At 44.7% G+C, this 23,504-nt stretch overlaps 4 protein-coding genes and 1 long non-coding RNA gene across 8 annotated transcripts; 2 read left to right on the forward strand and 3 right to left on the reverse strand.

The window, feature by feature from the left end:
• Window positions 1-441: 441 nt before the first annotated feature.
• LOC143008160 (tetraspanin-8-like) lies at window positions 442-4,798 on the reverse strand. The gene is made up of 8 exons (XM_076159787.1): window positions 4,658-4,798; window positions 2,724-2,792; window positions 2,491-2,610; window positions 2,061-2,135; window positions 1,865-1,960; window positions 1,650-1,772; window positions 1,439-1,522; window positions 442-1,289 (listed from the first exon to the last, which is right to left on the reverse strand). Exons 1-8 carry the CDS (start codon window positions 4,712-4,714, stop codon window positions 1,218-1,220), a joined length of 696 nt encoding a protein of 231 aa, XP_076015902.1. The 5' UTR covers window positions 4,715-4,798; the 3' UTR covers window positions 442-1,217.
• A 158-nt stretch (window positions 4,799-4,956) lies between these two features.
• LOC143008159 (F-box only protein 15-like) lies at window positions 4,957-9,890 on the reverse strand. The gene is made up of 11 exons (XM_076159786.1): window positions 9,745-9,890; window positions 7,997-8,225; window positions 7,786-7,872; window positions 7,561-7,665; window positions 7,075-7,320; window positions 6,806-6,985; window positions 6,492-6,609; window positions 6,346-6,413; window positions 5,821-5,966; window positions 5,561-5,685; window positions 4,957-5,410 (listed from the first exon to the last, which is right to left on the reverse strand). Exons 2-11 carry the CDS (start codon window positions 8,182-8,184, stop codon window positions 5,144-5,146), a joined length of 1,530 nt encoding a protein of 509 aa, XP_076015901.1. The 5' UTR covers window positions 8,185-8,225; window positions 9,745-9,890; the 3' UTR covers window positions 4,957-5,143.
• On the forward strand, window positions 8,861-15,736 carry mdm1 (Mdm1 nuclear protein). Its single transcript, XM_076159784.1, has 17 exons — window positions 8,861-9,043; window positions 9,889-9,979; window positions 10,183-10,308; window positions 10,720-10,857; window positions 10,975-11,051; window positions 11,227-11,364; window positions 11,490-11,642; window positions 11,974-12,122; window positions 12,203-12,245; window positions 12,344-12,385; window positions 13,681-13,910; window positions 13,995-14,156; window positions 14,318-14,400; window positions 14,479-14,540; window positions 14,634-14,889; window positions 15,107-15,169; window positions 15,392-15,736. The coding sequence occupies exons 1-17, from the start codon at window positions 9,026-9,028 to the stop codon at window positions 15,499-15,501; spliced, it is 1,941 nt and encodes a 646-aa protein (XP_076015899.1). The 5' UTR covers window positions 8,861-9,025; the 3' UTR covers window positions 15,502-15,736.
• LOC143008162 (uncharacterized) lies at window positions 15,499-23,471 on the reverse strand. Of its 3 annotated transcripts, XR_012964557.1 has the most exons (6): window positions 23,396-23,471; window positions 23,173-23,285; window positions 21,061-21,269; window positions 18,313-18,424; window positions 18,065-18,103; window positions 15,499-15,567 (listed from the first exon to the last, which is right to left on the reverse strand). It is a non-coding gene; the product is annotated as an uncharacterized LOC143008162 (long non-coding RNA). The 3 variants fall into 3 exon arrangements; XR_012964556.1 differs by having other exon boundaries at window positions 23,173-23,462; XR_012964558.1 differs by lacking the exon at window positions 15,499-15,567 and adding an exon at window positions 15,836-16,248 and having other exon boundaries at window positions 23,173-23,462.
• Window positions 18,150-20,090, forward strand: il22 (interleukin 22). 2 transcript variants are annotated; one of them, XM_076159789.1, is made up of 6 exons: window positions 18,150-18,189; window positions 18,270-18,472; window positions 18,703-18,768; window positions 18,863-19,012; window positions 19,334-19,390; window positions 19,690-20,090. In XM_076159789.1, the coding sequence occupies exons 2-6, from the start codon at window positions 18,314-18,316 to the stop codon at window positions 19,795-19,797; spliced, it is 540 nt and encodes a 179-aa protein (XP_076015904.1). In that variant the 5' UTR covers window positions 18,150-18,189; window positions 18,270-18,313; the 3' UTR covers window positions 19,798-20,090. The 2 variants fall into 2 exon arrangements, with proteins under 2 accessions (XP_076015904.1, XP_076015903.1); XM_076159788.1 differs by having other exon boundaries at window positions 18,150-18,161.
• Window positions 23,472-23,504: the final 33 nt, after the last annotated feature.

Genomic DNA, 23,504 nt, shown 5'->3' on the forward strand with positions numbered 1-23,504 from the left:
AAATAACTGAGAACAAACTGGCTGTGTGTGTGTGTGTGTCCTTTCCTTGTGTGTGTGTGTGTTGTTTCTCTGGTTGCGTTGAGTGTGTGTCCTTTCCTTGTGTTTGTGTATTGTTTCTATGGTCGTGTTGTGTGTGTTTGTGTGTGTGTGATTTGGTGCTGTAGACTCCCTTGATTGCTGCATTTTCCTGACCTCTCTTAAAAACAGTGGACTGTGCCTTTAAGGTGGCACAGTGGTGCTGCTGGGTTTGATTCATGTTATAAACATCGCAGAATGAGTTTACGGAAAATGAGCCTGAACATTAAACTGAGAGAGAAACGTTCCAATCATGCTCCACTGTTTGGATAATTCCCACACACACGCGCACACAAATAATACAGTTAAGCACTAACTAAACTAATTCTCATAATTTCCCTTCATAAAAATAAACACAATGAAATATTAACTACGACAGCAGCTTTATTTTGAAGGCAGACATCATTTACAGGTAAATATGACCTCAGATCAGTTTGTTATTTCACCATTATCGTCATATCGTAAAAATATCTTGTTGTAAAGTTAATTTTAACAAATGAAAATGTTTCTTCATCATGTTTGTTCATGAGGCCTTTTATTCTTATTTTGAAAGAGGGCAAACTAAATACATATAATGTTATACATAATCACTAAACTAATTCTGCAAATATCATTAATTGGTTGAACACATTTAGATGAACTTGTACCTGATTGGCTGAATGATATTGGTTTCAGCTTGATTTCCTCATGTTGGCTCTTGTGGCTCACTGTATGCTATAAACTCCAGAGGCATAAAGACAATTTTCCAGAGCTGTTCTTCAAGGCTTCACTTCATTTCCAACTCTTCTTGATTTTTTGACTTTGTCATTTTATTTGGACAAATCTGCCATTCTGATTGGCAGTAATTCCAATTGTACTAACTTCCACGTCCTGAGACACCGACAAAATCACAGCTTTACTTGACTTTCGTTTCCACATTTTCTATTCTTTTTTCATTGAAATTTTCCACATTTTTCGTCACTATTGGGACTCCAGACGAGCCGTTAACCATAGATTGTGAATAAAAATGTCAGCGTATCGTTTATAGTAAGAGCGCAGGTTGAACGATGGAAGCACTGAGGTGAGGTTTGCTGTAACGAGGGTGACGTGGCTCTTGTTGATTGGCTATTGCCAGGCACAGGGGGCGTGGCCAAGCAGCTGTCTCAGGCAGGGGTCGGCCCCTCTTTCTTGCCAATCTGACAGTAGAGCATCATGGAGAAGACCATCCCGAATAACTATACAAACACAAACACACACATGCAACCACTTAATTTCACTCCAAATCAGACACCAATCTGTGTATATTATTGATTTACGTTTAACATCATCTAAGCTGCTTCCACTGAGAAATAAAGTGTGTGTTTGAGCGTGTGTGTTTGCTGACCATAAGTATGGCAATGGCGAAGGCGATCCCCAGCAGCACCTTCTGGTTCTTCTCCAGCAGATTGTTGATGTGTGTTAAACAGGGCTGTAGGAGCACAATGACATGGTGCAGTGTTACACACTGACAGACACACACACACACACATACACATCCTGGCCCTGCTCATGACAGATACTACATCTCTATCTCGGTCTTTCAGTCACACACTCACCGTCTTGTAGATCTGGCGGCTTCCAGACGCCATACAGGGTTGGCTGGTGTCCGTGCAATTGCAGGAAGTGGGAATGTTGGTCTTCCAGTCTGATGGTCCATTAACCAGACCACAACATTTCAGCTGAGAGGGAAAAAAACATAGATGCAAATGTTTGTTTCGGTAAAACATCAGAAAAATAAACAAAAAGTATGCAAGTGTGTGTGGTTGTCTACCTTCTCCTCCAGTTTCTGCTGATCCTTCTGAACTTCAGGTGATTGGTCAGACAGAGGGAGAAGTTCGGCCATCTTGTCTTTCGCCAAGTCCTGCACCTGCACACAGGAACACACAAGAACACACATGAAGAATCGTGCCTGATCGTCGTCACAAACTAATGCGTCCAACCACAGGACAGCGTCATTTCCTGTTTACCAAGTGTTGAGCCACGGCTCCTAGAATTCCTGCTGCCAGCAGGAGGATGAAGATGATGAGGAGACTGATGAAGAACTGGATGAGAAGAGCACACAGACCAGGGTTAGTTTCAGCTAAGCACCGTGTGTATGTGAGTTACAGCCTATTTGTCCCTTTATCGCTGTGGACACAATTTTCTCTCAGCCTACCGGGGGAAAAGATCTGTTTTACAGCACACATGGTAAAGTCCTGTAGCATCAAGAATCACAAGTGTACATGTTCTATATGCAAATTTCCCACAACACCCAAACACAGGACTATTTCCTGCCAACGTTCCTGCCTGATAACCAGACTCTCCCTCTAGACTCTCTAAAAACACTTCCAAGCTCACTACTTTTCAGTCAACCCTTGTAAAATGCTGTGACTCAAAGAGACAAGAAATGGCAGAGACCAGCAGCAGCATGCAGCGACTCTCTTTGATGGCTCCACAGCAGCCAAGGAAGCCCAGGCCCATGATGATCACACCAATGGCAATCATCAGGTCAATGCCGGGACCCCCCACATCGGAGAGCTGAGTGAAGAGGTGGAGGAAGAGGAAGAGGAAGGACAGGTGAACACAACGGGGAACAACAGGAAACATGCTGAGCTTTTATGTTTCTGAACAAATGAGTCTCAGAGTCTCACCTTGTTTCCCTCTTCGCCTGCCTTGACTTTCAGGTAGATGGACACGGCCAGAATGAGGCAACCGCTAAGCTGGGGAGCAAAAAAAAACATTGATTAATCTCTGCTGACATCTCGTGGAGAAGCTGTGCGTCATCCTGCTGTGCAGCTGTGCAAATCAGAATAAGATCAATACAGATCAGGGGAAAATCTGATAAATCAGAAGAAATAAAGTTAAAAACCAAGACAAAATTCAGGCTAAAATTCTTACAAAACCAGCATATATCTTGTGAATGTCACAGTAAGTCAAAATAAAATCTGGATAAATTTGGAAATAATCAGAATAACTAAAAGTAAAAAGCTAAACTAAAAGCTATTTGAACACAAACACGGAGTTCTGAAGCAGCTAAGCGTGTCGCATCTTAAAATGACCATAAACCTTTAAGTGATCGTCACAAATTCGCCGAGTGAATCGTTTTGTTCAAGTGATTCTGTTTGACTGACAGTGTGACGTTTGTGGGGAGAGTTTAACTCCTCCTGAGCGAGATGTTTCCATCATCATTACGGATAATTACACAAACAAACAACAGCTGCTACATCATCATCAGATTTCAGCATCAGTGCCGGGGGGGGGCAGACCAATTAAGACACTTATTATATTTAAGCAGTTGTAATTAAAGGAAAATGATGCAATGAAAAGATGAACAAAGCTTCAGCCTTGTCACAGTCATATTTATAATGTACAGATGTTTACACTAAGCCCTAGGCTGCAGTGGCTCCAGTTCAGTCTGAGTTCTTGTTAAATGGTGTGAATGTGCCAATGATTGCTTGATGAGATGAAAACACCACAGCAGAGATGAAGCTTTATCTCTTTGTGTTCAGGATGCTGTCGCTTGGACAAACATTCTAACTGATTCGGTATTTCTGCTAAATTGGCTGTCTTCCTGTTTTGCTCCGTCAGGAGATAAGAGTTCAATCTTCATTGGCCATGTTGCTATGCCAACAGACGGTAATAGACTGAGGGGATGTGTGTGGTCATAGCAAATAAGAGGTCAGGCGTCTCATCCCTCAGCACTGACTTACAGGCTATTAGACCGTCTGAGCCATTACCAAACCACAGTTACCACACACACACACACAGTTTATTTTTTCATTTCTGCCTGCAGAACAAACGCACCATAAACAAAAGCAAACTAATGCCGGCAGGTTTACCCTCCCGGTGTGCGTGTGTAAACCTGTTGTGTTGGTACAGGTGGATTCCTCTGGTTCACTCAGGACGCCATTTGTGACTCACAGCAACCTCCAGTTCATATATCTTACTTCTTTTTTCTGTCTTCCTCTTAATTTTCCATTCCTCCCTCACTTTGCTGTGTGCTCATCATTTCGGATGCAGCTCAGCTGTTGTCCTCTGTTAGCCACTAAAAGTCTCTGACTGGTAACAAGCCCGGTCACAATCAGCTTAACATTGATTTGACATTGATGTCACTCAGACACAAATAACCTGAATCTGTTTAAAAATCTAACATTTCCCCTCTAGTCTCCTCCCTGCTTCTATTTTAATTCCATTTTGAGTCGTTGCATTCAGCTCCTCTTCGTCTCGCTCAGTCTCATTTCCCTCTGTACCTCCATCCTCCCTTCTCTCTCTTCCTACATCCTTCTCTCTCCCTCCTGTCTGCTCTGGGTGAATCTCACTCAGTGTACAGTGCGTATCAAGACTCATTAGAACAATAAAGTATCTAAAATATTCACTTTTCATATTATTATACTATTTTAAACTAATACTGATGAGTGGGCGTGGTCAGGGGCCGCACCTTGAAACTACAGCGTTTGTTCAAACGTACAATCGCACCCGACTAAGTTTACAGAGCAGGACAGAAACAAAGCAGGCGACGGCGTCACAATGAACCGCTTCGATCTCTACATGGTGAAAATGAGGAGAGAGAGAAGTTTACACTCACCCAGAACAGAAGGTTGAAGATGAAGAGCAGATACTTGATGCATTTATTCACAGCCATGCTCTTTTCTTTCTTTTTCTTCTTTACTTCCTCAGCTTGCAATCTTCAACTGACAGAGCGATGAAGTGAGTACAGAGTAAAACCTGCTCTACCTGTTTCTGCTGCTGTGTTAACTGAGGGTGTGTCTCTGGGTTTCTGCTCTTCCTCCTCCTCCTGCCTCTGTGCACACATGAAGGCAAATCAATACAAATCTCATCATAAATATGAGAAACTGGATTTGCCCAAATCTTAGTGACATCAGTTTTGATTTTGAAAATAAAAACAGAATCTGTACATTTATTTTGTTTAGTCAAATATACATTAATGAAAATCCGAATTTTTGTTTTTATTCCCACTGAAAACCTTCAAAACACAACACAAAGTGTAGAATAAATGTTCCTCGACATTCTTCCATAATGAGCAGGGAGTAACTGAGGACAGACTGACTACTCAGTAGTTTGTGCCAAAATGCTCATTCACTTTCCAAACGGGCAAAAAGATGGAGAGCCCGACAACCAGAGAGCAGAGCTGCTCCTGCAGCCACAGCAGCTTCAGCTCCACACGGCCCCCCCTGTCGCAGTGATCCAACAGGAAGTGCTCGCCCTCGTAGTCCTGGGTCACCGGCCACCTGGCAGGAACGACACGTGCGGGAGAGCTGACGCACCAGAAAGGTTTGTTGAACTCGTCAAGCAGGGTCAGAGACATGACGCAGCAGTTCTGACAACACCAAGAGACAAAGAAGAAGCTTCAGACATGTGTGGAGCATGAAGAGGAAGGAGACTGAATGTGACCACGGAAAGATGAATCTAATCACAGGTTTTGCTTCAGCTCATGATCAATCATGAGCTCTGATTGGCGGATCTGTACCTCCACGCAGCTCAGCAGCTCCTCGCTGCTCCACGGCATGCAGATCTTCCCCATCACGCAGCGATGCTCTGACAGGTTGGTGGGGCTGATGGCCCTGAGCTCCAGCGGGCCCCCCTTGATCCAATCTGACCTCACACACACACAATTCTAACTTCAAACACACACACTTGTATATATGGAAATGTTAAAGACCTGAAAATTCTGAAATCTTAAAAACGTCAAAAACAAGTGAAGATCCTGCATTTGGATGATCAGATTACCTGTGTGGCAGCAGAGCCTGGTGAAGTGTCCCCAGAGGTGGCGTGTGTGTGTGTTGTGCAGGACAAAGTGCAGTGAGTAGCCTCTCAGACCATACTGAGGGTCAGCAAGGTCCACAGGCGGCCTGGCTGCAGGGGCAGAGTGTGGGCTACACACACACACACACACACACACACACACACACACACACACACACACACACACACACACACACACACACACACACACACACACACACACACACACACACACACACACACACACACACACACACACACACACACACACACACACAATGAGGCACTTTAAATTCACTTTAGAACAATGACGAATGATTCAGCTGATGATGCTGAACAGGAAACAGAGTCAATTAGGTTTTTATGTTCTTACCTTCAATTAAACATTTATCTGACAACAACTGACTGAAAACATAACCCTTTTTAGCTGCAGTGCTGCATTCTGACCAGCAGATGGGGCTGCAGAAACCCTCCAATCTGAGTTGTGTTGTTTACATCCTGTGAACCCACCATAGTGGAGACCCCAGCAGAGTGTGGAAGTGAAGAGCCAGCAGGATGAAGGCCACGCAGCCGCTCCCCTGTACAAACACACACAGTTTACTTTCTCTGTTCTTATTTATGTTTCCATGGCAACATGTCAGCGCAAACCATTTTACCCTCCACATGGCGACGATGAAAGCAGGTCGCAGAAAATACAGTTTGACCAGCTCGTCTTCACCCAGGCAGCAGGCGGGACATCCACTGGTCTGCATCAGGAGAGAACGCCAGCCAAACCTGAGGACGAGACCAAGGACACCAGGGGGGACAAGAGGAGACGGAGGGCACATGGGGGGACAGGAGGAGACGGATGATATGCGGAGGACAGAACAGAGAAAACCCAAGAGGAGATAAGAATAGAAGGAGACAGAGGAGATAAAAGGGATGTGAAGATGGAGGATCTTCTTCCTTGATGCATGTGCCGGTGTCTGACCTCCCTGTGCTCCTTTCTCCATGCACCTGGACGCTGCTGAAGTCACGGAATCTGGGCCAATGTTCTCCACTCCAGCAGACCAGTAGCGACGACTCGAAGAAGAACACTCGGCTCTGCTCCGTCCTGACCTTCTCGCCCGAAACGTCCGACACCGTCAGCTCCCAGCTCACCCCCGACTTTCTGCAACACAGACGGGGTGCACCTCAGGACCTCACCACTTCCTGTCACCAGTGTCTGGGCTGAGGTTGAGTCCGGGTCCGGGCCGGTACCTAAGGACCCACTCGGTCTGGCTGGGCAGTCCTGTGTACTGGCTGACGTATTTCAGTTCCTTCCTCCACCTGTCCACTTCCTGTCTGGACACAGCTTTCAGGTAGAGTCTCTTCCAGTAACCTGCCGTGTGACGCTGCACCTTAAGCTCCGCCTCCACTGGCTGCGCCTTCGCTAATTTCTCCTGCTTCGGCGTCCACTTGCAACTCCTCCTCAAGTGGGACTTGTAGATCTGCTGCCACAGGACGCTGCAGGCAAAGACCAACACTTCCTGTCCAAAACGCTTTCTCCACTTTATATCAACCTAATATAAAAATCTATACAAAATAAGAACATTCTGCTCTGATCTGCTGGAATAAAACTAGGCAGGGAAGAGTCCAGGCCCTCCTATTACGACTCCCATGGATGGAATTGATCGGGTTATTGATTTATCATTGAGCGCTGGATTCAGCTTTAAGGTTAGGCTTCAGGTTTAACTACACACTGACTCGTCACTGGCGAGTTGGTTGAAGCGCCTGTTGACGTAGCTCATGCAGACAAGCGAGGAGCAGGTCAGGTGGGACAGAATCTTCATGAGGATCTCAGAGGGCAGCCTGAGGGAAAGGGCAGAGGTCACCACACAGAACAGAAACACACAAGGTCTTTTTTTCTAAATAAAAAAAATGTCTATGTGACCCTTGAACTTTGTTAGGTTAGCCGTTAGCTAAGCTTACCTCTCCATTAGGTTCTCCCCGCAGTGATTCGCTCTCAGTTTGGGGAAACCCGCCGCCATGTGTCTCGCGATTCCTGAAGCAGCGAGGCTGCGAGTTGCAAAAAAAGTGAAATGTGACGTAAAAGCTGCAACAAAAGCATAAACGTCACTTTTGTGGTATAATTTATCTTTAATTTCATCTTTATTAGGCGGTGTTTCAGCAGACGGCTCACCTGAGTTCGCTCATGCGCGTCAGCTCCGGCGCTGCGTCGGACCCGTTGCCCGGCGCTGCCTCGGACCCTGTGCGAGCCCGCTGTCCTACGCCCCGTCCCGACTGTGCTCTGTCCGGTCTCAACTGCGTGGGTCTCTGCTCCAAACCTTCCATGAAGTCCTCACAGAGCTCGCCGCGTCCCGTCGCCATCACTCCGCTGTCTCAAGGTTTGCACCAACGGAACCTGGCCGCTAGATGTCAGCAGAGCAACGTTAGAGGCCAAGCCGTTGTGGGGTTGTTGTTGTTTTTTTTAAATTAAACCTTTCCTTTCATTTGCTTCGCTACACCCTTAAAATCGGTTGTTTACTGACGTATTTCACAATCTTCGCATTCATAACTGCCATGCAAAAGCAAATAAGGCGCTTAAAATGTATAATTCGAGGCCTCATTTATTTACAGACAGAAGGACTAAATAAAAATCCATGACTTTATTCCCCCAGACTTCCTAATATCCCAGATAATATTTTATATTTTGTAACAGTGTGCATCTGCTGCTTCTATTCTATAAGTAATGAATGCATACAACAAAGTAAATAAATAAAAGATAGTAAAAAATAATACTAATTTAATAATAATAAAATAATAATAATACTACTAATAAAGATATTGCAAATATACAAGAACAACGAAGTCGAACAAATCAATAATTCCAGGGGATCTAAACAAATCTATACGAAACACTTTAATGTCTGATTTTGTCTAAAACGCAAAGTTTTGCAATCGCCCCTTGGTTTTATAACCAGGATAAATTTTAATGTGAAATCTCGCGGGATCATTTTCCGGTCCATGATGCTTACGCGGCTGCGCAACAAGCACAGCTGCCATGACAACGGCGTCAGTTCGTCCCAGCCTGGAACTGAAGCCATAGAAAAGAAGCGAAACGGCGAATTCTTACGTAACTTGTTAGTTTGTTAAACAGCCATTTGATTCAGATATTCACATATCAGCCGCAGAGTTCTCGCGGTGTTTGATCACCAGAGGTGAGGCCGTCATGACAGTCCGCTTCAAGGTAAACACGCCGAGCTAGCTGTTAGCGTTAGCGTTAGCAGCAGTCTTAGCCAAGCCGGTTTACAGAGACCAGGTCAGCCTGAGGTCATCTGGACCAGAATGAACACCAGAGCCACATTCACATGTTGATTCTCGATTTATAGAGATAATCTACCTTTACATTTACAGCCTCTTCCCGTGATTTCAATTAGGTTTGAGTTACAAATCACAGATAATCAGCCTTGAACAGATGTTAGATGTTTTCACTGTGGTACATAGACTTATTTCCTGTTTGACATGTGAACGGTATGAAAATATGAATCAGATGTTTATTCTGGTCTGTGTCAATAAAACAACATGGCACATATGCCCATCTATGAACCTGCAAGTGTGAGTCACAGTAAAGACATGAACACAATGAATCCAATGAATCCAGTAAGGACACAATTAAACTCCCCTGACCAATCTCAGAAGAATGTAAGAACATCACTTCAGTTTTTATTGTTGTCAGTTTAAACAACAGCAAACTACTATCCACCTTCTTTCATACATCCTTGAGGATGAATACAAACTAATTTATTTATGATCGATCAATAAATGAATAAATAAGCCTAAACCATAAATCAGAAGTGATGTGACTGAGTATTAAATATGAATTTCAGAAATTATAGTTCAATTTCAGATATAATATCTGTTTGGACTGAGAAGAAGAGATTCACTCACCATGTAGTCTGCTTCCACTGCAGTGCTGACCAGGTCCATGCATGCCCAGCAGAGTCACACAGGTCCGTGCAGGTCCACTAGAATCAAACAGGTCCTCTGTGTCCTGGGAGCAGATTCTCATCTTTGTTTTTTGTTGGTTTCAAGTGTCAGACTGAGTACCAGAAGAGCTTCGGTGTCTCCCGGTCCAGAGCTGCGTCTCCTCACACATTGGCCGGCCTGCGCTCTGACCAGATGGGTAGGACCTCTGCTCTGTGCTCTGATTGGATGGAGACAAGTTTACAATATCATCAATATTATTATAGGATACAAATAATACTTAATAGTCAAGCCACAGATAGTGACGGATAAACATTTTTAACGTTTAAAGTCTTCATTCAACATGCAGAATCATCCGTCTACCTGTCTGTCTGTTTGTCTGTCTGCCTGTCTCTCCCTCAGCATTCAGTAGAGAGCCTTGTCTCCAGAGGAGGAGGAGGAGGAGGAGCGCTCCTGGTCATGGTAGTTCTCTGCTCTGTCCACCGGATCAGATGCCTCCTTCTGCTCAGAGAAAAGTGCCCCCTGCTGGTAGGGAGCTTTAATTTACAACAACTATGAAATGCACTCTCATAAATGTCTGTGGATTAATGTTAACACAATATTACATTTTAACACTTCAAAATGATACTTAGGTAAGTATTGAAATTTGATGGGGTAACCAACTATATCACTTATTATATTTCGCTTTCCTTCAGTAAACGGCACAAACATTCAGTAACACTAACAACACTGTCCCACATTCTAATGGTAATACATGTTAGGACAAGTAAAAAAGTTCAATGTTTTTTTAAACAGTAGAAATATAAAGCTCATCTCATATGTGTGCTGTAGAATCAATCTGAGGTAAATGGATATTGGTAGTTCAAAATTACAATATAGATACTGATGCTGTTTTAAGCTCCTTAAAACTGTAGTAAAGCTCATATATCGGTTCTCCAGCCTCCAGGAGCTCTTCAGTCCAAAAGAAGGAGCCTGCTGTGGACTCCAAACTTCCAGCAGATCCAGGTCCCCCAGAAGAATTAGGTCCTGTACCAGAAGCTGAACCTCTATCAAACCCTGAACCTCCTTCAGATCTTGGTAGATATAAATCACTGAGCTTATCTTTCACTGATGGTTGAACTTGACTCTGTCCTGGTGGAACTGGACAGGGTCCTGCTCACTATCACAGCTCTATGCTATCTGCTTTGTGCTCAGCTAAGACCCGCCACCACCAGCCTGACAGCCAGCCACAGCCCAGCAGCCTTGATAGACAGAAACCCTCAGCCACTGAGGTGAGACAAAATAATAATAGCCACAACACTCCAAAACGACTACCGCAACTACAGCTCTGTGTGTGTGTGTGTGTGTGTGTGTGTGTGTGTGTGTGTGTGTGTGTGTGTGTGTGTGAGAGTGCGTGCGTGCGTGTGTGCGTGCGTGCGTGCCTGTGTGCGTGTGTGTGTATGGCAGGTTAATCTAGCTCTGTGGAGGAAGGCAGGGCTGATGTCAAGAAGTCAAGGATCAGGGGGTCAAATGTCAGAGCACCATAGACAGTTCAGCTGGAAGGAACCTACACTAGCTGTCCCCCCCATACTGACTGCAGAGCAGGTGATGCACCAAACAGTGCCATTAGGTGGAGGCAGAGTAACAGTTCACTGATGTCATTCTGTTAATTACTTGTTTAATTATTTATTTCATCTGATTTTTGTGCTGCTGACCTTTGACCTCTTCAGGGGCTGAGCAGGTTGGTCCCTCCTTTCAGGAAAAAACATGTAAGCATGGACACAGAGTACCAGAGGAGCTTTCAGGGTTTGGTCTTGCCGACTGGACCCCGCCTCCGGAAACAGCTGGAACATCAGAGAGTCCCACTGTCTTACACAGACATGGTACACACACATACACACATACTCACATACACACACACACACGCACACACACACACACACACACACACACACACACACACACACACACACACACACACACACACAAACACAAACACACACAAACACATACATACACACACACACTCACACATGCATTCCTCAAACATAATTCTGCTAACCTGAATGTGGCTGTTCTAACATGTAACGAGCCAATCAGAGCAGCCCCATCGTCTAATGTCATAAATAAAATTTGGCATCTCCAGAGGGGCGCTGTTGAGATAAAAGTGGCAGGGTTTTGACTGAACTGTTTTATCTCTCGGGTAAAATGAAGAGGAAGGAGAGGTCAGAGAAGAAGCTCTGCCCCATACAGGAAAAGCCTGCCCCTCAGAATGAAAACGTGAGGTCACGGTCACCGCCACGGCAAGCCACACCCACTCCCACTCCTCCTCCTCCTCCTCCTCCTCAGAAAGTACAACACAGGTGTGTGTGTGTTATAATGTGTATGTAGATCTAATATATTTATGAAAACATGAATCCAGCTGTTGTTCCCCTTTTGTTAGGCTCCAGGAAGGAGGCGAGGCTCCAGATGTTCAAGCTTCACAGGTCAGGGCCCAGGACTATCATGGGAGGGGTCATGAGGGGCCTGGTTTCATTGATCAACCTTTGTGTGTGTGTGTGTGTGTGTGTGTGTGTGTGTGCAGATCCAAGGGTTCCCCACTCAGAGTTGGTCATGGCTAAATGAGGTATTTCTTGATATGTCTGTCACCATCACCGTGACAACCACTTCACACCCTATTGATGTAGCTACCAACATTCTCTCAGCTACGTCACGTTATGGGGTGACATCGCACAAGCTGCAGACTGATGAGAGAAGGCACCCGGAAGTTACTATAGGATAGAGATACATTTCAACATACAGAGGGTTCAGGGTCAAAGGTCAGAGGTCAACATATAAGTATGTAACTAAACTTACAGCGTAATGTAGAGGAGCTTTTAGAGGATTTAACACGTGTTCATGGATCTATAAGGGTCAGTTCAAAGACCTACAGACCTGAAGAGAAGAACAAACCTCTACACAATGACACAACTTACAGAGGCACAACACTTTTCAATTTTTTTTTTACATAAATCTTGTTTTGTAGACGTGTGTGTGTACATATGCTTGCATCACTTCATACACTTTTCTGTGGATCTCTGATCGAATGCAAATTCAATTCATGATTATAAACATAAAGTCATCTAAAAACTTTAACCTAAATCTTAAGCCATGCATTCATCCTCCCACACACACACACACTCACACTGATGTGGTGTGTGTGTTTCTGCTGGTAATTCAAACTGCTGAGTATCAGCGGTCAAACCACAATGCTTCATTTCAGGGAAACAACACATTGTTAGTCACACATACGCGCACACGCACACACACACACACACACACACACAGGTACCTTCCCACTGCTTTGATGGAAAGTATGGTTTGGGGGGTTTGAGGATAAAACTTTCCATTTCTCTTTAGCGTTTCCTTCTCTCTCACTCAGGAGTTTTTCCCCTGGAAGTTAAACATTTTTCAAGTACACACTAACTTATCAAACTGTGCTGTTTGGTGGTAACTGTAGTGTAGTTAGTTGCTTACAACTTTAACCTACTATTACTCACAACTACTGATACTGCTACTGCTTCAATTAATTATTTATACTTGTACTATTACTGCTGCTACAATTACAACTGCTGCTACTAATGGTGTAAGTAGCCATATTGACTATTATAAGTAGTGAAGCTACTAACTTAACTGTTTTCTCAGAAGCTTGACAGTATCACAATTATTTTCAGTACAGTTTATCTTTTCCATTTAATGTTTCCATATATGCTACTCTGCAACTAATCACATAAGAGGGAGTCGTGGCGACCACTGTTTTAACTCGCTGTCGTCGAACTGTTCTAAAACATACAAGGCTCATAATGAACTCCACTTACTGTCTGAGTCTGGAGGTGCCGGTCAGATGCTGCATCGTTCTGCTCTGCATTTGTGGGCGTGCAGGTTCAGGAGCTCAGGCAGAAGGCTGTGTCCTATCGCCGCCGGGCCTGGGGAACCAACTTCTGCAGGGACCACCTGAGCCAGCTGCAGTCTGACCACAACGCTCTGTGGGAACCCACTGACACCCCCACCCACCCCCCCACCCCACACTTGACCTCTGACCCCGGTCAGGATGCCGCAGCAGCTCCAGACAGCAGCAGCTCCTCTTTTGTGGGAGCTCTGGACCTGGACAGGTTAGAGACATTCAGCATCTAGAAGGTTTACCCTGGTCTTACTATTCACTCTACTCACTCACTACTTACTCTGTCTATCTGCAGCCACTCCAGTAACTCCAGTCCCAGGATGTCTATTGGGAGGACACGAGATGGAGGAACAGCCCCCACTCCTCCTGCTGAGAGACGCCAGGCCTGGAGAAGAAGAGGAGGAAATGAAGGAGGAGGAGATGGGGATGAAGGAGATGGAGGAGGAGAGACAGATGAGTGAGTACTTTTGTTCAGTGCTGCGTATCATCAGGAGTTGTAGTAGCAGTAGCGATAGTATAAGAACTCATGGTCAAAATAGTTGTACTGATATTAAACAAGATCGAACCCACCCGTGTGTGTGTGTGTGTGTGTGTGTGTGTGTGTGTATGTGTGTGTAGGGAGGGGGGCAGGTTACCGACTCCCACTCTGAAGATCCGACCAGTTCAGAGAACCCATCACGACCGCACCACCCCTGCCACCGGTATACACACACACGCACACATGCAAACACACACACTTCAGACCACACTGTATGACATGTGACCCGTTTGTCCTGCAGGAGGCGCTATACTGGTGGGAAAGCTGATGAGCAGTTCCTCACCTCTCTTATACACGCCGCAGGTTATTATATTGTGTCGTTCTTGTTTGTTACAGAAGTATTTAAGTAAGTAGTTAAGAGATCAACAGTTGTTATGTATGTGTATGTATGCACAGCCTCAGAGGCCTGTATCAGCCGTTTCCATGGCACAGAGAGCTCACACAGCAGATGACGTGCCAGTCACAAAGAAGGAGGCGTGGCCAGAGCAAATCCCCGTCCCCATCCCATCCTCTAACCCCTCTCCCATCAAATCGACCGCCAGCGCTGCCTGTAAACCAATCAGGACGAAGCACAGCCCTCCACCCCCTGTAGCTCCGGCCCCACACCACTGTATACATGGAACACTGCGACACCCCGACTTCCAGCATAACGGTATGAATTTATACTAGGATGGGTACTCACACTGGTATTGGTAGTGATGCTGTCAGATGTATGTAATGCTAGTACTTTTCACTGGTCAGAACTGGATACTGGATATTTGTATTTCTATTCATACTCATACTTGGGTATATATTGGTCCTGATACTCGTCTGTGCAGTGGTGCTGGTACTTGTCTTCACACTGGTTCTGGTCTCACTGCTCCTCTCAGGTCATCTGGGTTTGAGGTCCAGGGATTACCTTTGGTCAGGAGGGGACTTCAGCCTTGATGAAGGTGAAATATTTTTGACCTTTGACCCCTGTGTTAATATATCATAAACTCAACTGAACTTTCATTGGTTGGTAATTTAACATTTTTATTTATCACGTTTTATTTGTATTTCTGTTTAGAACACATGAATTAAAATGGAATGACTCCATCTCATATATGTTTACCCCCGCGCAGCCCACTGCCATGGTACATCTCACTCAGTCAACTCTTGCTCTTATTCCCCAGACGACCGTCTGTCAGTGATGTCGTGGCGTTCAGCAGCTTCCTGTTCGATGGCGTCTTCTGTCCTTGAGCGCGCTCAGAAGAGACAACAGGACTTCTGGGGGAAGTCATGACCTCTGACCTTCTAACCCCATTCATGTGTCTGCTGTCATCATGGAAACTAGCACGCTGTACATTTGCTGTGTAGAGACAAATGTCATTGAATAGTCAGAATCATCTGTTATTATCTGTAAAATAGCCATTATTTTAATTAGGAAAGAAATATTTTATAGGTGAAATGAAATAGCTGAATACCAAACCTTAAACTGGATTTCATCATTTAAGCAGATTTTTTATTTGAAATGAATGTTTTTTAGATCAAAATAATAAAATTGTCATGAAAGCTTATAGGAAAGGTTTGTTGACTTTAACGCCTACTAGCGCCCCCAGTGATTACAGCCCATGAGCAGGTCCAGTATCTGTGTTCACTGCAGAGTGGCTCAAGTGAGACAGTTGACCTGTGGGTGGCACATCTGGAAAGGTCTCGGGATCAGTACAATAATGAGCGAAAGTCATCACACACATTCAACATAAACAAAACCAAATGAATAAAAACAGATCCAGATCCAGATCATTTAGATTTCTCAATGACAGTAGGCAGTGGTAGTTTATTGTTATTTTCTGATTCTTTATCATGTTTCAAGCCAAGTCAAGTTCACCGACAGTATCACATACAGAGCTTCAAAGGCCCAGACCCAGCCAAGAGCTCCTGAGGGACAGCAGCAAAACGCCCTCACGCTCACGGAACGAGGAAGAAGGTTGAGGAGAGAGAATTGAAAGGGGGAGTCCCTCTGCCGAAATGTCCTGGGGTGAAACAGGAACTACAGGACGGAGAAAAACAACAAAGGAGGGATGAAATAATACAGCAGAAGATAAACAAGACACAAGTCCTGAGAGAGACAGAGAGAGAGGGAGGGAGGAGAGACGGAGAGAGAGGGAGGGAGGAGAGACGGAGAGAGAGGGAGAGAGACAGAGAGAGCCTCAGACAGTCCGTTAATAAAGTTGATTGAAATGTTCTGAGCTCAGTATCTCACTGCTGTTTGGTATCAGGCAATCTGAAAGTAAGACCTTGCTAAACATGCAAAGAAATGATTCTTCATTAAAGCAGAACTGACAAGAGGTCAAAGGTCTCTGCGGAAGAGGTATAAGCACCATTGTCATCATCATTTTCCCCTGGACAGACACCATGGTTTCCTAGGAACCACTCACTCATTCACAGGTATGCTCTGAGGTGGTGAATTCCCCTCAGAGCATACAGAACAAACTGTGTATTACGCGTGTGTGTGTGTGTGCACGTGTGTCAGCTTTCTGTCACCGCAGTGTGTGTAGAGCCTGTTCTAAAAGCTTTATTTGTCAAAGGAAATGTGGCGACAAAATATGGTGACCCACGCATACGCACACACACACACACGCACAAACACATGCGTACTGCTGACCTGAACAATCGTGTGTGTTTGTGAGTGACAGTTAAGGTCAACCTGAAGGGAATCGTAAGTCGATCAGTCAAACAGGAAGCCTAAACAGACTCCACCAGCATCATGACATTATTCTAATGCCAAGGCGCGGCTCTGATTGGTCAATAGTTTTCGTCAATCTGCGGAATGATGAGCACATTTGTTTTTATGGTGATTATTAATCAAATTTAAAATAATTTCATGATCTCTACGGTGAAGCTTCATGGGTTTATCCTCACGAATAAATTTGGAACCAGTCGATTTATTTGAAATACAATTAACAAAGACAACAAGAAGAATCCAACTTTGTGATTTTAACTGTAAATAAAATGAAAACCTATGGGATAAAAAGATCAAAGTGAATTAAACCCTTTTTCAAGTTAAATTCAGAAACTCATTGTGCACACACACACACACACACACACACACACTGTGTAAAAAAAATAAAAAAGGTGGTCACACCCAGGTTATCACCAGGAAGAACTGATCGGAAAGTCGAGTTTGCAAGGAGAAGTAACAAAGAAAGACAGAGTGAGTTTCCCACCTTGGTGCTCATGCATGTGACTCCGCCCTCCTCATTACCAGGCTAGCATAGCAGCAGCTACACTTTAACAGCTTAGGCATCCAGGAATTAAGGCAAACCTTGTTTTACCAACCATATCCCCATAAAGGACACGTCCTTCATAGAGGACATGTCCCCCATAGAGAACATGTCCTACACCTCCACCAAGGACGAGAAGATCTCCTGTCTGTCCCTCATCGGATGTATTACTGACGAAAGTCAGTGATCTACAGCTCTGATATTTAATAGTGATGTTCTCCACATCAGGCAGGGAATTAACGTTATAACACACACACAGTTAACAACCTACAAACGCAACATTATAACATCATTTATATTCATATTCATTAGATGCTTTCTGTAAGTCTTTTATAAAGCACATTACATCACACTCGACCAGAACAGTTCAACTTGAAAAGGAAGTTCATACAATAATGGGAATTACTAAAACACGCACACACACACGGCAGAAACAATGATGTCACAGCAGAAGTCAAATTTATTTGCTCGTTTAGCAGGTTGCCGAACGATGTCGTCACAGTTTGACAGGCAGTTAATTTCCTCTTCGTGTAAGTGACAGCAAACAATATACAGTGTGTGTGTGTGTGTGTGTGTGGTTACCTGGCCTATATTCCTGCAATGGAGGGCGGAGGCACAGCTCTATAAAAGAGATGGACACAGAGCATCACACATCACACATCACAGCATCTGCTGACAGGTGAGACACACACACACCCAAGGCTCAGGTGTGTGTTAAAGCTGCTCGTTTTTCTAATGATCGATTTATTTAGTTTTGTTAATTTGTGAACTTGTATGTCTGTTTCAGGTAAAAGCTGCTCAATCTACAGAAGAAACACAACTCTCGTCACCATGAACTCCATTTCTGCTTTCGTCTGGCTCCTCGTCGTCCCTCTGCTCCTGATTGGCAGGTTGGAACAGATTAGGGCTGCCCCTGCTGCGGATAAGCCAATCAGTGGTCCTCTGCGGAGTCCGGACACATACAAGGCTGTCAGAAATGTGTCGCAACACGTACGTGACATATTTAAATGAGTTTAACTTTCAAGCAAGCAAAGAAGGAATAAGTTGTTTCTGGATTCTGGATACTGTGGCTCAGGATTAGGCACGTTTAGATGGTTGCGCAGATTAATTGTTCACTTTCTTTAATATAATTTGTGTAAAAGATGTTTGGTGATATTTTACCTATTTTCTCCAAAAAACAGTACTGATTAAAATTAATTATATTAAATGTGTTTGTTCAGGCGCAGACATTACAGACGGAGGACGACTCCAGCGTGAGATTGATTCCCAGAGTCGGCACAGAGCAGGTAACACACACACACACACATACACATACACACACACACAAAGATACACACAGAGGGGATTTGTCCCATAACCTTTGACCTCTGATCCCTGTAGGAATACCTGACGATCTGCTGCCTGCATGCCAACATCCTGGACTACTACCTCAACAACATCCTGAACCACCATGAGACGGAGCACCACAGCATGCTGCGAGTGAAGACCGACCTCGCCCGGGTCAGCGACGACCTGCAGGCACACGGCTGTGTGAGTGTGTGTGTATGTGCATGTGTGTGTGTTATTTGGTCCTGATGCTGTGGGGACCCTCATAAGGGTGTAGACTTGGTTTGAGGGTGGGGATTTGGACTGAGATTAGGATTTGATTCATATTTTTGTTTCCACACCTACAATGTCAGAGAGAGAGTGAGAGCGGGCGAGCGAGTGAATGTATGTGTGTGTGGTGTCAGTGTGGTTAATGTTAATACTGATGTCAACTTTCGATGGTTTAATTTGCAAACTATCTACCACACACACACCTCAGATTGAAGTGATAACAGCTAACCTGTCTGTCTGTCTGTCTATCTGCAGAATGTGACTCATTACCGAGATCATCACCACGCCGTCGAGTTTCGCAGAAAGCTCAAGGTAGAAGCTTGCTAAGTTGTTTTTATAATAAAGACATGATTTAACTGTGACATTCAGATGATGAGCTAATCAGTTGTCATCGATAAATCACCGATCACCCAGATTGACTCTACAGTGACTCCTCCTTAAACCTTTGTCCCAAACACCACACAACACCATAGCAACCATCAACAACACCATAGCAACCACCTGGAACAGAGCAACCCCTGCCCACACACAGCGAGCCAGTGGAGTGTCCAGAGGATGGTGTGTGTGTGTGTGTCTGAGTGTGTAATGTGTTTGTGCTGTTTGCGTTTCAGAACGGGGGCGAGGGAGCTCTGAACAAAGCGGTGGGAGAGATCGACATCCTGTATACATACCTGCAGGATTTCTGCGTCTACACCAGAAACGCCACAGCTGCTAACTGAAGACTTAAACTTATTTATCCACTTTTATTTATTGTCTTTATTTAATCTGATATTTGCAATGTATTTAAAGTGTTGATACAAACTGTCAATAATGTATATTGACTTTAAGTAAAACCAATTATGGTTATTTATCTATTTATTGATCAGGACGTTTTAATACCTGAAATGATGTTGCCATGATATGGCGCACTCTCACATACACACACACACATGCACAAGGACGCATGCACTCACGTTTAAAGTGTTTTGATGTCACACTGAGCTGAATGAACTCTCAACCCTCTGTAGTAAAGCTTTTATATTGAAATAAAGTTTTTGTCAAAATCAAAATGTCTCCTGTGCTGATGACAAGTTAAAGGAGCAGCTCACTGCTTTATACCAGACTTCAGTAAAAAACCATTCAGTTTCTGCTCCTTGAGCCAAACAGGAAGTCTTTATTTGCGGCGAAGACAGCTCCACCATGTGGACATTTATAAAACTTCTTGGACGGCCGAGGAGAGGAGAGAGAAAAGTGACATTTCCATAAAAAGCAAAGTCAGAGCACTACAGTAAATGAGAGGAGGGTGAGGAAGAGGAGGAGCAGGAGGAGGAGCAGGAGGAGAAGAAGGAGGAGAAGCAGGAGGAGGAGAACGGGGAGGAGGAACAGGAGCACGACGAGGGCGAGCAGGAGGAGGAGGACGGGGAGGAGGAGCAGGAGGGGGAGGACAGGGAGGAGGAGGAGGAGCAGGAGCAGGAGGAGGGGGAGCAGGAGGAGGAGGACGGGGAGGAGCAGGAGCAGGAGCAGAGGCAGGAGGAGGACGGGGGAGGAGGAGCAGGAGGAGGAGGACAGGGAGGAGGAGGACAGGGATGAGGAGGAGGAGCAGGAGCAGGAGCAGGAGCAGGAGCAGAGGCAGGAGGGGGACAGAGAGGAGGAGGAGGAGAAGCAACTCCAAACGAGTGAACACAGATGCTCCTGCAGCTCCCTCACACACTTTCTGATTAAACAGATCTTGGGTATAACGTCAGTATGAATGTTAGCTGTTGTCTCTTCTGTTACACACACACCCACACACACACACACACACACACACACACATACACACACACACACAAAGATGAGCGACTTCTACAATTATTGTTCAGTGTGTTATAATTTTCATCTTTTCTTTTAATGTCTGTTTGTCAATCAAACACACACACAAGCACACACACACCCATGCAAGCACGCACACACATATATTAACACATATTAATTGGTGCAGGGTTGAGCAAAAACCTACTTACCTACTTTATCCTGCGTAGGTTTGAAGATTTGGTTTCAGAATGATCATCACATAAACGACTCTGGGCAGGATGAAGACTTCACCTCCTCTTCACATTTCACCTCTCAGTCATTTATGGGCCCACAGGCTTGATGTGGTAAAGGAAGAGCGGATTGAAGGTTCAACCCCAAGAACTCTCACAGCCTCACAGACTGACAACAGCCCAGATTACTGCCAGGCAGAGAGTTCCAATAGCAAATAAGATTTCAGTCTTCAACTCTTTCTAGTCATTTTAGTTACTCTTACTGACATTTATAAAACATTGAATTTATTGAGATGATTCAGTTAGTGGGATTCTCAACTCATCAAAAAGACACTTTGTACACAGCTACACACACACACAACCATACACACACACACAACCCCACACATACACACACACACACACAGACACACACACACACACACACACACACACACACAGGAGTGACTTATGTGCAGGGAAAGAACAGTTAAATGTTATCAAACCAGTCCAGCAGTGTCACAATAACAAAGAGTGAAAACCTAAATTAAGTATCAAACACAGAACAGAGAAGCTAAAAATGGAACCTCAGATCTTATCTCGATCTTCTCTCTCTCTCTCTCTCTCTCTCTCTCTCTCTCTCTCTCTCTCTCTCTCTCTCTCTCTCTCTCTCTCTCTCTCTCTCTCTCTCTCTCTCTCTCTCTCTCTCTCTCTCTCTCTCTCTCTCTCTCTCTCTCTCTCTCTCTCTCTCTCTGCAGCAAAGGGAAGTTTGCTGTTGTTTTTTTACCTCTTGGTGGGAAATCCCCCACTGATGTCACCACTCAGGTAGAACACACACACAGTGGAACAACATGACAGGTGGGTTGTGTGTGTCTGTGTATTTGTTTGAGAAAGAGAGATATGGATCTGAATGAGTCGTTATGTCTGTCTGTCTATGTTATGATTAGCCAATCACAGAGAGCAACAGGTGTAACTATGACATAATCACAGAATTTCCAGCAAAAAAACACAAAAAAAAAGGTCACATGGCATCATCAAAATCGCACATCTGATCAGGACGGTTAACGTAACATCCCTCATAAGTCAGGTGTGCTGGTCTAAGATAAGACCTGCCCTCTGGTGGACGTATTGATAACATCCAATCAACTGGACGATGAGACAACGAGACAACAAGACAATGAGACAACGAGACAGCAAGCCAACGAGACAACAAGACAACGAGACAGCAAGCCAACGAGACAACAAGACAATGAGACAGCAAGACAATGAGACAGCAAGCCAACGAGACAACAAGACAATGAGACAGCAAGACAACGAGACAATGAGACAACGAGACAGCGAGACAACGACACAACGACACAACGAGACAACAGGACAATGAGACAACAAGACAATGAGACAGCAAGACAACGAGACAACGAGACATTGAGACAACGAGAGAATGAGACAGCGAGACAACAAGACAACGAGACAACGAGACAACAAGGCAACGACACAACGACGCAACAAGGCAACGACACAAAGACACAACGACACAACGACACAGCGACACAGGTTACAGTGAGAAAGACCACATGTAGTCACACTGAGTACAGTAAAGGGGACTCAGGTCAGTTCAAAGGTCAAGCGTGGAATCAGTTTCTGTCTGGAGTCTAAATCATTCATCCAATCTATCGCTCATCTGAAAAAGTGTCTGCCTGTTCTGTGTACTGTGTATGTCGTAATGTGGAACGCGACCCATTCAGCACTTAGCGGTTTGCCTTCCTCCACCCAATGGAACATGGCCATTTTCCTGTGAACGCCATGAGTGAACATTGTCTGTTTTTGCACTGTATTGAACACGATTAGTGATAAGTGTGTGACATGAAAACATGATTTGGTTTTAAGTCGACAGTTTGTCAGTCAGACTGACTGTCCGGTCACCTGTCCACCAGACAGGCAGGCAGGCAGGCAGGCAGGCAGGCAGGCAGGCAGGCAGGCAGGCAGGCAGACAGACAGACAGACAGACAGACAGACAGACAGTCTACTTTCAGTGTTCATACTTGACCTGGTTACTGCTTCCAGACATAGACATAGACATGCACACACGCATACGCACTCAGAATCCCTCACCCCACATGCTGAGTTTGACGTAAAGGTAACCATCAGCTCATCCTCCTCTTCTTTTTCCTCTTCTTCATTGGTGTTTAATCTGGGTCAGATGGCAACTCAGCGTTTTCAGTGACCTGCCGGTTGGAAAAACAAACCTGCAGAGTCACTGTTTCACTAAGTCGAGATGCGAAACCACAACCTACTTTAATCTGACCGCAAAATCTAAACACCAAAACCAGATCACCTCAGGCATCTCGGTAACAGCCGCAGGAAGTGACATCATCCACACAGCGCACTGAGAGCGTGTTTGAGTCCATAACCTAAGGAAATGTCCCAAACATCTTACAAAGGAC

This window comes from Genypterus blacodes, unplaced genomic scaffold (assembly GCF_046128005.1).
Source record: "Genypterus blacodes isolate CSIRO-AG114 ecotype Tasmania unplaced genomic scaffold, CSIRO-AGI_Gbla_v1 ptg000099l_1, whole genome shotgun sequence".
In the NCBI taxonomy this organism is placed as follows: Eukaryota; Metazoa; Chordata; class Actinopteri; order Ophidiiformes; family Ophidiidae; genus Genypterus; species Genypterus blacodes.